This window comes from Poecile atricapillus, chromosome 6 (genome assembly GCF_030490865.1).
Source record: "Poecile atricapillus isolate bPoeAtr1 chromosome 6, bPoeAtr1.hap1, whole genome shotgun sequence".
Classification (NCBI taxonomy): domain Eukaryota; kingdom Metazoa; phylum Chordata; class Aves; order Passeriformes; family Paridae; genus Poecile; species Poecile atricapillus.
Genome location: NC_081254.1, coordinates 28897622 through 28912842, shown reverse-complemented (window position 1 = coordinate 28912842; position 15221 = coordinate 28897622). Strand labels below are relative to the sequence as shown.

At 37.2% G+C, this 15221-nt stretch overlaps 1 protein-coding gene across 5 annotated transcripts in view; it reads right to left on the bottom strand.

Annotated features, from left to right (window-relative positions):
• Window positions 1-1299: 1299 nt before the first annotated feature.
• The window catches only part of SHOC2 (SHOC2 leucine rich repeat scaffold protein), a 61060-nt gene continuing 47138 nt past the window's right edge, over window positions 1300-15221 (bottom strand). For all 5 annotated transcript variants that reach the window (XM_058841236.1, XM_058841237.1, XM_058841239.1 and 2 more), the window contains 6 exons: window positions 11624-11754; window positions 8717-8905; window positions 7284-7406; window positions 4993-5130; window positions 4389-4506; window positions 1300-2534 (listed from right to left, as the gene is read on the bottom strand). In XM_058841236.1, the coding sequence (XP_058697219.1) occupies window positions 2326-2534; window positions 4389-4506; window positions 4993-5130; window positions 7284-7406; window positions 8717-8905; window positions 11624-11754 (908 nt within the window). In that variant the 3' untranslated portion in view covers window positions 1300-2325. The remainder of the gene's footprint in view (window positions 2535-4388; window positions 4507-4992; window positions 5131-7283; window positions 7407-8716; window positions 8906-11623; window positions 11755-15221) is intronic.

The window sequence follows — 15221 nt, the reverse complement described above, 5'->3', positions numbered from 1 at the left end:
AAGTGAGTGTAACGAGCACTATTTTGGTAGCCAACTTCTCCACAGGAATTTATGTGAGAGAGGGTCAGCTCCAATCATACAGTCATTAATCATGTACCTTAACAAGGTGAATAATCAACATATTTACAAACTAAACAAATTCAATCCCTTGAACTCTTATAAAAACGGGATTGAGGAGCAGACAGGGAATGAGACCAAGACATTTGGAAACACAAGGGGTCGCCACTTTTGCTTGAAGGAACCATATTAATCAAACCAGTTTCCCCCTTAGTGACCTGAGGGCACAAACACAGACTTTGCAGTATATTCAGAACTTAGATTACAGTCTTGATACTAAGCATTTCAGCATCTTCCTATTTTAACACCTTAGTGCTGAGAAAGATTAACTCAGGCAGAACTGTAAGGAACTAGCCTTTTATAAACTAAAGTCTAAACTGAAAAGCTACAGTAGATGTAATAAAGAAAAAATGGGAAGGGGGGGAACAACAGAGAGAGTGTGTGAGAAAGAACAGAATATTACTTAGTAAAATCCAGTGACATCTACAATAGTTTTACAGCATGTTTAAGCCCTCTAAGGTTTTATATCTCCACCTGCCTTCCATTTAAAACTTACTCCTTGTTAATGAAAAGACATACAACAAAACAAATTGCAATTAGATCAAGGAAATATGTCTAAATAAGCACACCTGAAAGCCAGAAATAATATTCCCAAACTTCTGCATGTGAAACAGATTTCCCATGGCATCCACTGATTTGATTTTGTGCAAAAAGGTACAGTCCTGTAAGTCACACTACCCCAGCAGCAATTCCAGTGAATATAAACTGAACAGTTCTTGGGTAACAATGGAATGCGACTGCCTCGAGTTCTTACCCTCCTGAAAAAGGACAACTGGCCCTGCAAGTGCAGCAATAGTGTAAATCTCCCTGAAGCATCTTCTACCTTCTAAACAGCCAAGAAATTAATGATAAAATTCAATGTCCACTACTTACAGTGTTTCTCTTGAGCTACCAACATCTCTGCACAAATGAAAAAGGTGCCTCTTTTTTAACAGATCGGTTTAATACTGAAACAGATAGGATGAAGTTAAAAAAGAATAATCAAGATACTGAACTGAATATTTTGAAGCAAGTGCCCCAGCTGTGGGGAAAAGTGCATTTAGTTCAGCAGCAAAACAGCACAGTGTGAAGATATTGTGCTTGGACACAGAAGTTCCATAATGGAAGGAGGTACAAGGCAAGTCAAGATATAAAACCATAGTACATTGTTAACCAACCTTAAAACTTACATATATTGCAGTGTTTAAAAGTAAGACACATTCATTTATTGTACAAGGTCTATAAGGAATCCTTAAAATTGCCCATTGTAGTTTATGACTCAACATTGTAATAAAAATGTACATATATATTATTTCCTTGTCACATAACTGTACTGTTAGACCTCATGGACTTGTTACTTCACACAATGAAAACCGCTCTTCACTGAGGATACTCCACATTTTTACCAATCTGAAAAGGTTTACTTGTGCTAGAAAAGACCAAACGCAAAAGGCTCAGTTCAGATATGTTATGCCTGCAACTGATAACTCAGGGAAGCAAGACTTATAGGAATTCAAACTTTTTTTTCTTTTCTTTTTGTTTTGACTGCATCCTTTTCACCTGCCAGTTGTTCTGATGAGTATGTTTTTAGTATACAAACTGGTTGATAAAAATTCATCAGCAGAGGCATATAAATTCTAGATATGATTGATTAAAACAGAGCAAATCAGAATAAAACAAAATCCAGTGATTTACTCTGACTGTAAACAATATAAAAACACCATTTGCTTCAAATCTCAAAATAAGTTAAAAGAAAATCCCAACTCAAGGGCACGTGACCCTTTCAGGTTTTGACACAAAAAAAAGGTGGGGGGCGGGGGGGGGGAGGAAAACAGAAAAGTTCATTATATAAAGGTTATACATTTCTCTTAACTGAAAGTAAATCTAAGCAAAACTGGTTTTGTCCCTTAAATTTCAACTTTGAGTTCATTGGCAATTGCTTTAAATGAACTGGCATTTTCAGATTATTCAGATAACTTCCATCAAGTTCAGCAAAGAAAACTTAGACAAGCATTTTTACAGAATAAAAAAAAATCTAAATGGCTATGATTCCTCTATTAGCAGAAACACATAATGCAGTCTTAAATTTGCCTTTTTATATTATTTATATATTTATATATATATAATATAATATAAACCACATATATTATATTATATATACATATACAGACAATTACAACATTAATGCAGTTTGTATTTTGTACAGTGTATTGGACAAGTCAATGAGCATCAGACCATGGCACGATATGGTCCCTGCATTTTTAGGAACTGAATGATGAAGGAGGGTCCTCCAGCAACAATCTGAGGTGGAAGGTGGCTGAGCGGGCAGTTCTCAATACTCATTATTGACAGTTTGCTGCAAAGAGCCAGCTCAAAGGGAAGGCTGTGCAGATTGGGGTTGTCATTCAAATACAGTTCTTCCAGATTCTCCAGTGTACCTGGTTAAAATAAAATAATAACTAGTAGTAGTATCTCTCTGATTCATGAAGTTTATAACTTTTAGACAGAAGCTCTAAGTACACTTGAAGACTCTTTCCTATACAGAACCTTGAGTAAGTGAGATTCCTGTTCTCAAGCACTGCAAGTTCTATTCAGCAGTACCTAAGCAAGAATCAATATGATTTTGTTTCCTTTAGGAGGTTAGTGCATCTCCTTTACATAATAAATGAACTGCAAATAGAGAGAATAAAAGAACTGAGAGGGACTACACCATAGCCATTCAAGAGCTATGCAAGTGCAGGCAACATGGAATAGCTATCTAGTCAAAAGTACCTAGGAAATACTTATACCATACAGGATCTATTCCCTCTTTAATTTATAGATTCTAATTACATAAAAGGAATGACATAGATATTTTTAAAGACATGAAGCCATAACTGCCATGTGCCACAGGAAAAAAGCAGAAGAGTGTGACTTCTCTGCACAGAAAGATTAACTTATGAATTTATTAAATGGAACTAACAAGTGTGAAAATTTTTTCCTGAATTCAAATTTTACAGTTTGCCTCTACTACAGATACTGCAATACAGGTTAACCAGAAGCTGGAAAACAGAGTAATTTCTTTTTAAGACTTCCATTCCTCCTTTCAAAAACATATTAGTCTTCCCCAAAATATTCCCCACCTTCCAATCTTTTATACCATAAACATCTCCTATAGCCTAAGAGAGTATTTAATATTTGATAAGTGAAAGCAGTAGGCAGGACTCATGGCATGGAAAACCAACTAAAAGGAGAAGCTATAGAAAAAATGATGAGAAACATTTGATAGCATGATACATGAAACAGTCACACCTGACAATAAGTAACTATTCTCTCATCTGTGAAGACAACCAGCTTTAATAAACAAGCTGTACTCCTACAATGGCATTTTAAATGTTCTTAATTATTTTAATTCCACAGCATCCAAAATCTCTCCACTAGCTTATAAATGACAAAGTTTTGGGTTCAGATTATTTTAATTTTTTCTCACATTGTGGCACATATAAGATGAGCAGCTGTAATGGCTCCTCACCAAAGACGATGCGAGAGACAGACCATGCCACCTTCATCTGCACATCACTGTTTCTGACTACATTTTGCTCGGTGTAGCTTGTCCCATCATTTTTTCCTCCACAATAAGCGCAAACTATAAGATTTTAACTTAAGTGTTCAGAATCATACTCTGGACTGTGGAGACCAATTATAGAAGAAACATGGGCTCTCAGTTTCGGATGCTCTGAAACTCACCTAGTCTGAATGTCTCAGGTAGGCCACAAAAAAAAATCTTATCCCTTTCTTTCCTTCTGTAGATTTCCTCCACTTCATTTTCTAACCCCATCAAGGTGAAAAACAATATGAGGGCCTATACACAAAAGCAGATGCAGAAGGACTATCAAGAAGAACATTTGCTTTAGCAGTCTACACCTTACACAAGGGTTTTGTCTACACCATGGCATTAGAGTAGGATCAGTGCACTTCTTTTCTATAAGAATAGATTTGTGAAGTTGAGTCATGGATAACACAAAAATTGTGGGAGAATTTGGAGATAAGGAATGTCACCATTACAAGTTGGTGTGTGTTCAGCAGCTTTCTGCAGCTGAACTGAAAGAAAATAGTGCATCCTTTCCACTACAGTTCAGCAAGATAAAGATCATACACTCCAGTGCTGTTCCTGTGGCACATGCTTTACATCAGGCTGTACATATTTAGAAGTTTCAAATTAATTTTGTGGCTTTTACTGATAAGCAGAATAGCTGGCTATGATATGTGCTTTGCCCAGACACACTGCATCAAACCAGACCATGGGATCTTACCAATTTCCTCAGGAAGGTGTGTGAGAAGGTTCTCTCCGAGCCCAAGGTGCGTCAGATTGGTAAGGTGACCGATTCCTCTGGGAAGGGTGGTCAGCTGATTGTTAGTCAGAACCAATTTCTAAGGGAAAAATACATTTTTACGAATTAACTTAATGATTTTTGCTTGGAATGACAGCAAAAAACAAGATATGTAGCTGACAAATCAATGGATTCTGCTCTCCTGAATTTGAACAAGAAAAATTTCAATCATTCAACAACATTTCAAATCTCTATTAAGCATCACTGGATGTAAAAATAAAAAGGTGCCTAACAAAACACATGCCTAAACACTGAAGATTTCATGACCATGACTGAAATAATTCCTGGGGTGGTATTGCACTCATTTGGAAGTTAAAACCTTCCAAAATTTTTTGTTGAGTATTAACTAATAAAGCTGGGGAACAGTTAATGGGGACTAATTGTGGATGAAGTTGCACAAGACTCTTAACTTTTGTTTCTATGTCCAGTCTCAAATAGCTTCCACTCATCCAACAAGCCGCAATTAAATCAGCATGGTGTAAATAAAGGACATTAAGATGGTTATCTCAACCAATTATTGTTTCACCTGCAGATCCTTGAGGTAAGCTATTTCATTTGGCAAGGATTCCAGTTTGTTTTCCTCTAGATCTAACTCTCGGAGTTTCCGTAGATTTCCAATTCCATGGGGAAGTTTCTTTAGGAGATTGTTTGACAAGATAAGAACCTCAAAAACGAAACAAGAACCAAACATAGAATTTCAGCAACACCGTGAGTACATAACAGATTTAGATACATTTTTTTTTCATATTTTCAAGCAATGAAATTACAACATTAGCATACTTTTACACTATAGGAGTAGTTGAAAATTTATAAAAAATAAAACAAGTCAGTGATTTAACTTTTTTTTTCCAAGTCTTTAATGATACAAATATATAGATTTGTGTGTATATATATACAATTGTATACAATGTATATATACAAGGATATACTGCTTTCAAATATTATTATATGCAATAATAAATGCAAAGCAAAAACAATAGAAACTTTATTTCTTCAAACTACCAAAGAAAAACAATTTCTTCCTGAATTTGCCTATCATTTTGTTATGCTTCCTTACAGCCATCTCATAATCATGTTTTACATTATTTGCTGTGCTTGCCAAATTCTCCTTAAAAAGCTTAGTACTTCCTCCTCTCCCTATGCCCCTTTGCTTAGGAGCAGCAGCAAATAAACACACAGATGGGAGCACCCAAGCAGAACACTGGCTTTCCAAAACGGGCTGCCTTCACACACCCACACCTACTACAGTGCTGTCCTCCTGTTTTTCTGCTCCCTTCTGAGTTGCATTATAAATACCCCAGGTTCAAGAAGTGTATCCTTATTTGCAGGGTCAGTTAACAGAGTTATTCATTACTCCACAGGGAAGTTACCAGGGGTTACACTAATATATCATTTTTCCTCCGGAGAAACCCTGCAGTTCTTGGAAGTAATCAAGCCTCATAAGAACACCTTGAGTAGTCAGGTAATTAATTACTGATTAAACAATGCTATTATTATCTAGTTCTTTAAGATCTACATGAAACATGAGGATGTGAAAGAGGAGCCAGTGTGGACCCTTGTGCCAGCCACACACAACCAGCCAAGGTTGTAAGTGCCTGTCTTCTACCGATAATCCCGACTCTCACTGGCTTCATGCCATGTGAAAACACCACAGGCAGGAACAAAATAAAGACTTGGTGAGAATCAAAGTGAAAATCAAAGTGAAAAAAAGCCAGTGCATGAGGATTAGCACAAGAAGCATTTCAGTGACCATCGTTTATGCACTACGACATGCACAGAGCAGTGAGAACAGTAATGTTTTAATCACGTATCAAGAAACAAAAGCAGGAACAGACAATATTACCTATGTGCAATGCAGCTGACTTAGCACTGCTGTGAGAACCTTCACTTTTGTGTAAACACCTCCCAAACAGCCCTTTGTATCTGATTTTTTAATTACAGAGAAACACAGTGGTAACAGGTCAGCAGACCAAGCAGCTCTCCAGCTTCAGCAGCCGACAGACCACCAGCAAACCCAGTTGTCAGAGGTTACTAATTTCCCAATCACATCAACCACAGCCTTAACTTAAAAGGGAACTAGGCTATTAAGTGACCATTACTCTGTTATAATTTTTGTCCCACACTACAGAAATAATTAAATATTCACAGAAGAAGTCACACTGGAAATTTGCAATTTCAAATATGGCATTTGTTATAGTTCTTTAACAAATTTTTCCCAGCAACTCACAGAGCCTACCCAGTCCCCTCAACTGCCCAAACAAGTACCTCTATCTTTCTGTCCCTCCAAGGCAATAATTTGTCTCTGCTGATGGTCCCCTGAGAAACAGGATGAGGGGACAGAGCAGGTTTAGCTCATGCTTTTAACCTACAAGTTCTTCCCCCTCAAAGGCTGAGAATTCCCACCTGTCTGCCTACAAGGTTCACAGAGCTCAAGCCACCCCCGGCTGTCAAATATTTAATTATGTTTTTCTGATCTCTGCTGCTTCCATGCTGGTCTCCAGGAACTGAACCAAGTTCAGCAACATTGCATTTACAACACTAATTCCTGATGAGAACAATTTTCTTTCTAGCTGGCTGAAACTATAGCTGTACATACTCACACTATACCTGTGCACATACATCAAGAGCTTAAAGAACAACATTCAAAAGCCATTGACAACAGCCACAAACATGCAACAGGGGATTTAACAGCACAGATACACATATTTATTTAGCTTCATTTGACCCAAAAGTAACATTACTTAAACCTGAAGTAGAGAATCCCTATGTTGCAAGCAACACTTAGCTGTTAATTTATACTCTTTATACTGTTCTCACCTCAAGAGAAACAAGCCCAGATACATCCTCAGGGATTTTTGTGAGCTGGTTAGTCGCTAAGTTCAGTTCTACCATACTTGTCCAAGTCCCGAAGTCCAGGGGGAGAGACGTCAGCTGATTGTCCTGTGATTTAACATATCAAACATTTACGGTCTGCCCTTGCAAGAAGCTGGGAAGGCATCTGACAGATTAAACAAACTGCTAACAGAAATACTTCATAACAACATTGTCAATAATGAAATAAGAAGAATAAAATCTTGGTTATTGGACAATTTTTTTCAAATTACACCAAATATTAGTGGTATCGATCTAGAGTTACAGAATTAACTCTCTGTTACTAATATGAACTGAAGTGGAAAAATTAGAAGCACATAATTCTCAAGATCTCACCAAGTGGTTAAAACAATTTTTTGTTCTATTTCCACTGAATACAATGGATGGGGGGTTCAAGAAAAGAACAGAAAGTTCACTGCAACTTACAAAGGTGCTATCACCAAATGTTTGAATCCTAAAAATATAAGGAGTTAAAAAAAAAAAAATCCAAACAAACCAATCAAGAGAATAAACACCACTAAAAAACCCACCAGAACCCAACACACCAAACTCTGCTGAGGAGAAAAAAACCCAACAAACCCACAACAAAAAAAAAACCAAAAAACCCAAAACCAAAAAACTCCCATATATTTAATGGCTCAGAGTAAAAGCATCTGAAATTACTCTGAATGTGTTACTGCTCAAAATAGTTCTACAATATTTGATTTAGACCAGATACCACAAAATCTTAAAAAATGGTCATACAAAGCTCTGGTAAACACGCAAAGTTAAAAATGGGTACATGATAAAAACTGGACTTAATGCAAATTGAGGATTCATTTGTGTCAAACTGTATTCTAAAACAGTAGCTGAGCTTAGCTACTGCTCAAGCATTTCTTGAAATAAATCTGTTCATAGAAAAATATCATCTATTTTCCCTACTTTAACTGTATTAGCACACTTGAAAGTTCTTTTGCTGTGTTCTTCAATCATTGCCAAAAGTCTCTGGACTTAGGTTTTTAAATATTATATTAATAAAAATTATTTTACATAATTCTTTTTATAATGTAAACTGTAACAGTGTCTGAGGGAGAATAAGCTAATCTACATGTTTGTGTCCCATGTGGATATTCAAGAACTTTGCAGCCAGCTTTCTTATTTTCATTGTTCAAACTCTAGCAAACGTGCCAAAATCTTTACTAACAAACATAAAGACAAATTAGTAACATCTTGACAGCACAATTTTAGACTAATACAGAATTATTTATATATGTGATAGCAGCAGCATCCACTTCAGCGTGATAAATTCATTCCTTACATTATTAAGTCTGCCAGAATTCACGGAGCGGCAAACAGTGCTCCTCATTGATTTTACACAGTAGCATGTTTCTGTGCCTCACCTTCATGTTCAGCTTACTTAATACTTTAGCTCTAGAGAAAATTCCAAAGGGGATTTTATTGATGCGGTTGTGCTCCATATTGAGAGAGTAGATTGTGGAGAACTGGGACGGGCCACCCACAGGATAGGACTGGAAGCAGTTCCTGGCCAATGTTAAACTAGTCAGTTTGACAAGGCTGGATAAAAGACCCTGTAGAAAGAAGAAAACCACCCAAGAACTTAGGACAGATTTATTTGAATGCATCTCTTTTCCCTTATGGGTCTAATTAGAAATGTTTTTCCCCCTCAAGTCCATACCCTGAAGACGTGTTGCAACACACAAACCAGTGTTAAATTTGATAAAACTTCCACCAGCAACAACCTCTGCTCACAGTCATCAGCCACTACCTTATTTCCCCCTTCCTCCCTGCACGCTGACAAGTACAAAAAAAGCAAATATACCACATTTAAAAGCACAAGTTTGGGAGCTTTAGTAACTCTTTTCTCCTCTGAAAGCAATTTTTCTAACAACATATTGCTCCAGGAGCGCAGGGGCCACGTGTCCATCCCCAGCAGCTGTTTTGGCTCCAGCAGCTCACCCACATCCAAAGTGGGCTCAAAGAAATATCAACCCCACACAATGGCTCCCAAAAGAGACATTTGATAATTCCAGTACAAATCCTTGGTAACTTCATAAAAATCCATATTGTGATCACAACTTGTCAGTGTCTTGTAATTCTATAATAACAATAGTCTCAGATAATCAGACAGAGAAAAAGAATAGGATGGGTTCGAAAATTCAGTTGTTTTTTCCTTTTTCTAAAATATTTCTAAATAGTTACTGCTCTGCATTTTCCCCCCCTCAAAAAACAAAAAGCAAGAAGCCTGTAGTTATACTGGATAGCAACAGCTGTCCATTGAATCCAGAGTTTCATCTCTCTTGACAATCTAATTAGATTCCAAAATCCCAGCAGCCCATATCTCAGTTTATCTGTTAGTTGCGTGCCAAGCACGTTGCTGGAACTGTGGAGATGAATAATGAGATCTAAATTACTGCTGAAGTGTCACCTTTGCTTATTACTACACCAACTTGAATCCAGCCCTATTTGCTTAAGTATTACAGAAATTGGAGATTTATGCACAGTATTACATACCATAAATAATGCAACATCTGCAATCAGGAATGAGCACTAACAAGATAATGATTCCAACCATATTCCTAATGTCAGTATTTCTGGATTGCAATTTGAGCTCCATATTCACTGTAAATGCTTTAAGAACATGGCTTAGTTGTTTCACCAGAAAAGCTTTGGCTGCTTTTATAAATAGTTTATTAACATTATTGTAAATAAAACAGCATCTAATAGGGACTTACCTACATGCCCTGGCTAAAACTTTAGACACTGGGGGCATCTCAGCAAATATCAGTGAACTATTTTCCCCACTATAGATAAAATAATGGATCTTCAAATCCAAATCAGTATTTATCTAACCTAATCATTAATTAGTATAATCTTTGGTTAGGAAATATTGTTTCTACCTATACTTTCACTAACAGATATTAGTCCTAGGGTTAGGCAGTCCCTGAGCTCTAACACATTTTATTGCTTCAGATGGATCTTGGCTTTTTAAAAGCTGGTTTTAAAGTCTCCTTGTATACCAAAAAAATATCTAAAATATGTCAGCTAATTCACTCTAATAGCCTAGAGTAATTAAATGCATTTGAAGGGAAGCAAGAGAGCTTTGGCAGTACAAAGAGAACAATGCTCTTACATCTATGAGAGCTGTGACAGTGCTGCCTTCTTCCAGCCCATCCTTTTAAGATAAAAATATTTATTAGGCATTGTGTCAGCAGCTTCAGCTATGCTTTGAAATTCAGAAATTTCTTCTACAAATACAGTTCTTTGTCTTATAGCACAACATGTTTTATTTTAAACAGATTACACTATAAACTATACACTTCTGTAGAGTTAACATACCATTGGCAAATATACCCGAAGAAAGCAGCACATCACAATGGTTTGTATTATGATTGAACGCGTTTTAAAGCAAGTAATCATCCCTCACATTAGCTTTTTGTAATTACACCGTTGTTGCTTTTGTAACATGTCTGGGTGGGGTGGACTAGCTTAGCTCTCATCCTAAAAGCAGCCTGGTGGCTTTCACTCTAGCATTTTCTTAAATTATAGTCTTGCCCAAACATTCATTAAATTCTCTGTTTCAGTCTATCATTGCTGAGCTCAGAAATTTATCTGAGGAAAATCAGTTACTTACTGCTCTTTGCTACTGTAAATGCTTTGCCTAATTCTGAGTACATTTTTTTTTCTATTTATAGTTTGCTATATACATCTTTAGATAACCTTTTAACTCGTTCTGTACTAGTACTTTAGATGACTTGGGGTCATGGGGATGACAGCTTAGGAAAGCAGTCTACCATAATTAAAACAGAAGAGACTATAAACTTTATGTTGTGTCATGAAGTTTTCGTCTTAAAAGCTTCTAAAGAAATTGAATAAATATCCAAAATAAGAAGCAATCACATCAGATTTTTTTTCTGTCATCTGAGCAATTACTTCCAGGCACTAATGCTCCATGAAGCAGAAATACTGAGAAACGCTTATCTGGCTTAAAGGGTGGGAATCTGAACTCATTATTTAAGGTTTTCTAAAGATACAGGACAGCAAATACAATCACATGTGTTGCTCCCAGTTTTGACTCAAGTTGTATGACATTAGTCCTTTTATACTGCTTAAATATACCTCTAATATTTACACAATTAACATAATTCAAATACTTTTAGGTTAAAACAAAGGGTGTTCCTCAGAGTTAAGATGCAAGATGAAATAATTTCCCGTGTTCCACTCCCATTATAAAACATCGATGCCCTCCAGCAGCATTCCCTCCCCAGTCCACTCCCTCTACTCCTCACCTCTGGTAAAGTAGAAATGTTGTTGTTCTCCAAGTTCAGCTCATCAAGTTCACTGCATTTTGCTAAAGACTTGGGAATTGCTGACAGCCTATTGTACCTCAGGCCAAGCCGACTTAGACTGGACAGATTTCCTGCGGGCAGAAAACAGGTGTTAATATACTGTGAGAATCACACAAACACACAGAACAAGGTGTGACTTCTGATTCTTCTGCTGTCTCTCACCCTACACTTCAAAATTTCAAAAGGTGAAATGGAGCCATCATCCCAAACAGGAGATACACAGGTTTCCAATGCTGAAGTCAATCATGCAGAAGTACACAGTGCATATTAAATATTATTCTGAAGTTCTGCATAATATGATAAGCAAGCAAGGGTTATGTCCTACTGTAAAAGTCCTTCTATCCTGATCTTTCTATCAACAAAACATACTATCATTTTCCAGATGTCCCCAAAATGACTTTTTAAAATTACAGACAGTATCATTCAATGCCATGACTCATATTACCAGAACCTGGGCATGCATCATACATCTCAGATCCTGGCAAAACAATTTCCTCTGCAGGGAACAACAACCCCACAGCTTAACCATCCTCCAACAGTAATAAAGCCTTCAATAGGTGATAGGAAAAACCCCAAAATGTCTACATCTTTGAGTGATACTTAAGGAAAAGTCTGGCAGGAGTCCGCAAAAATCTGGACAGTAGTGCATGTAAAAATATTTCTGAATATTGCTAGGCTGATAATCCCAGTTGATATGTCTTTCTCTCAGGGAATAAAAATCTTGAGAAACTTACAACTTGAAAATTTTTCATCTGAAGTTCCCTTTAGCTCCAACCTTTACCATCAAACAAGTACTAAAGACCAAAACCAGCTGCTCGAGGATGTTGTTGAACTATAGGGTGCTGGGGCATTTAGCCTCTCCTGCAGGTAGCAAGGCCTTGAATTTCACTGAAAAGCAAGCTGTCAAATTGTACAAAGAAACTTGACCCCTGGTTCACCCCTACTGTCAGAAAAGGTGTCTATGCAGGTGTGGACTTTGCACCAGGGAAGTTTAGGAACAGGTTCACACAAGCAGTTCCTTGCTATTTCACATTCACTTTTACAACCACCCATGGCACAACACTTTTGTTCTGCAAACTGAAGTACCAGAAAGATTAGAAAGGAAACACAGGATTTAATAAATGGTAGAATGAATAACCACAAGTAATTTAAAAAGATGAAGGGGGCCTTAATATGTACAGTCTAACTGCTCATTACATGAAGGCTGTATTAGTGTCTATGCATGTGCACTTATACAAAGGTTATGGAGCACAGCAAAGAAAGGAGTAAATGTAGATAATGTCAGACAGAGAAAAAACTTCCAATAAAGCAAGCGGCAAAATATCTCTTTCCTTAACCTGGTCAAAATATACAGTAAAATTGTCCCTATATCACCAAATAGTTGGAAATGTAGATAACAAAAACTTGAAACTGGAAACAATGTTGTATGATTTGCTGTAGTTTCTAAAACAGAGAAGTCACAAGAGCAATGAAAGTAAAACAAATTAAAAAAGCAGCAAAAAGAAGAATAGAAAAAAAAACCCCTAGCTCCCCACAAAATTGCAACTGAAAAAAAATCCAAAACCTGCAAACCCCTTAATAGAGAATAAAAATTACCTACATCTTACAAATCAAGAAAAAAAGAGGATGAATTTTCGGTGCATATCTGATAATTATCTAACAATAAATTCTTGGCAACAAATTTTACTTAGTACCATCAACAACTAAATGAAAGTCAAAACATGTAGCTACACACCATTACTTAACTAGTAGTATCTTCAACTGGGATTTTGAGTTCTATTTTTAAAGTGCTGGATTCTAAGCAAGTATAAAATTAATTTTTATAGAAGCAGCAAAGAAAGTCTTCACTTTGGAAAAAGGCATTTAAAATCCAAGGCTATCAATACTGCACTTCAGTGCACAAATCTTCATTTTTTCCTGTTGAATCCTGCAATCCATATACACACTGAAGAGAATAATTAAGACATATTCTGATTCTACAGTCCACTACTATAAAGACACAGATTTGTACTTAGCTATTTCATGCTGTATTTGTGAGATCAGGTATTGCTGGCTGAATAAAAAATTGCCCTCACTTCACACAAAAAAAAATTCTATTGCAAGGCTCCAAGATCATTAGGATTTGCCATCCTAGGGATGAACAAAGCGTACCCTGACTGTATTTCACTGAATTGTTATTTAATATTTTACTAAAGAATGAACAACAAACTTTACACCAAGTAAGATATAAATCTACTATTCTTTTCACTACCTAAAACAAGCGCTAGATGCTGATCTGGATTTTTCAGGCAAAAAGGACGAACAGAGAAGGAGACAGCGTGATGCCAACTGTTGCTTAGCAATACAACATTGCTGTGCCAGTTCCAGATTGTGAGCACAGGCTGTATGTATATGGCTCTCTTCCTACCAGCAATGTGGCATTTCAGAAAAATGAAACAAGGCAGCCACTAGAGAGAGGCAAAATGTACCATAAAGAAGAAAATGACACACGTTGGCGATCCTCATGACATTATCAGAAAGGAGGCATAAATAGCAGCTCCCAGTAATTCCTCCTTATCATAAATAGCATTTCTTAATAGAACTTTATCACTGTTTCTTTACTAGTTATCTTTCTTCTCCATGGGAAAGGCACACAAAGGCATAACAGAAGACACATCCCTGTGTGTACCACATTCCTTGTGATTGTTTTACACACCACAGCACTAAATACAATTACTCCTGAGGACAAAACCAGTACGACTTCAGCTGGAGCTCCATCAGTAGCACCTCTCCCACTGCTGCTGGAAGGACTGTCCTGGGCCCAACTGATGCAGACAACATAAGCCACCTTCTCATTTCAAGCCAGAATTTATTTACATCCAATTTACAGCCACTCAGTCTTCTGTCAACAAGGCTCAGATATCTTCTCATCCTCCAAGTACATACACACACCTCATTGTGAATGCATCGAAGTGTGAAACCCTTATCAGCTTTTATCTTCCCCTGCTGGACAAACCAGACCTTAGTCCCAGCTTCACGAAACAGTATGACCCTTACAGCTCTTCCCTCTGCCCGGTGTGTTCAAGTTAACTTTTCTTTTGAACCGGAATGCACCAGTACAATGTTAACATTTGCCTCCATGGTCCAGGGGCCAGCTGACATGAAAACCACTTGACCAACTGTTTTACCACAGAAACTGTTACAAGCTGCTCAGGATCACATTGGCTGCACTGAACCATCAAATGATCCCACTTAGAGCTCCCTGAGCTCAGCGTTACCTAGCTGATACTCATATTTGGAGTTGCTTTACAGTGCTTTCACTCATCTCCATCATTTCCAGCTCAGCTACTGCTTTCCAAGATGAAATAACACTAGGAATCTGCTGATGGGCTGTCAGGTTAGGTCAAAGGAATAAGGCAAGGAAGGTAACAACTGATCATGATCAGCTCAGCCAGACTCATCAGGATCATTTGCAGTTGTACTTTAGTCACTGAAGCTGTACCTCAGCAGCTCCCCTGAAACAGCCCCTTGCAGGTAATGACTCAGAAAACACTGTACT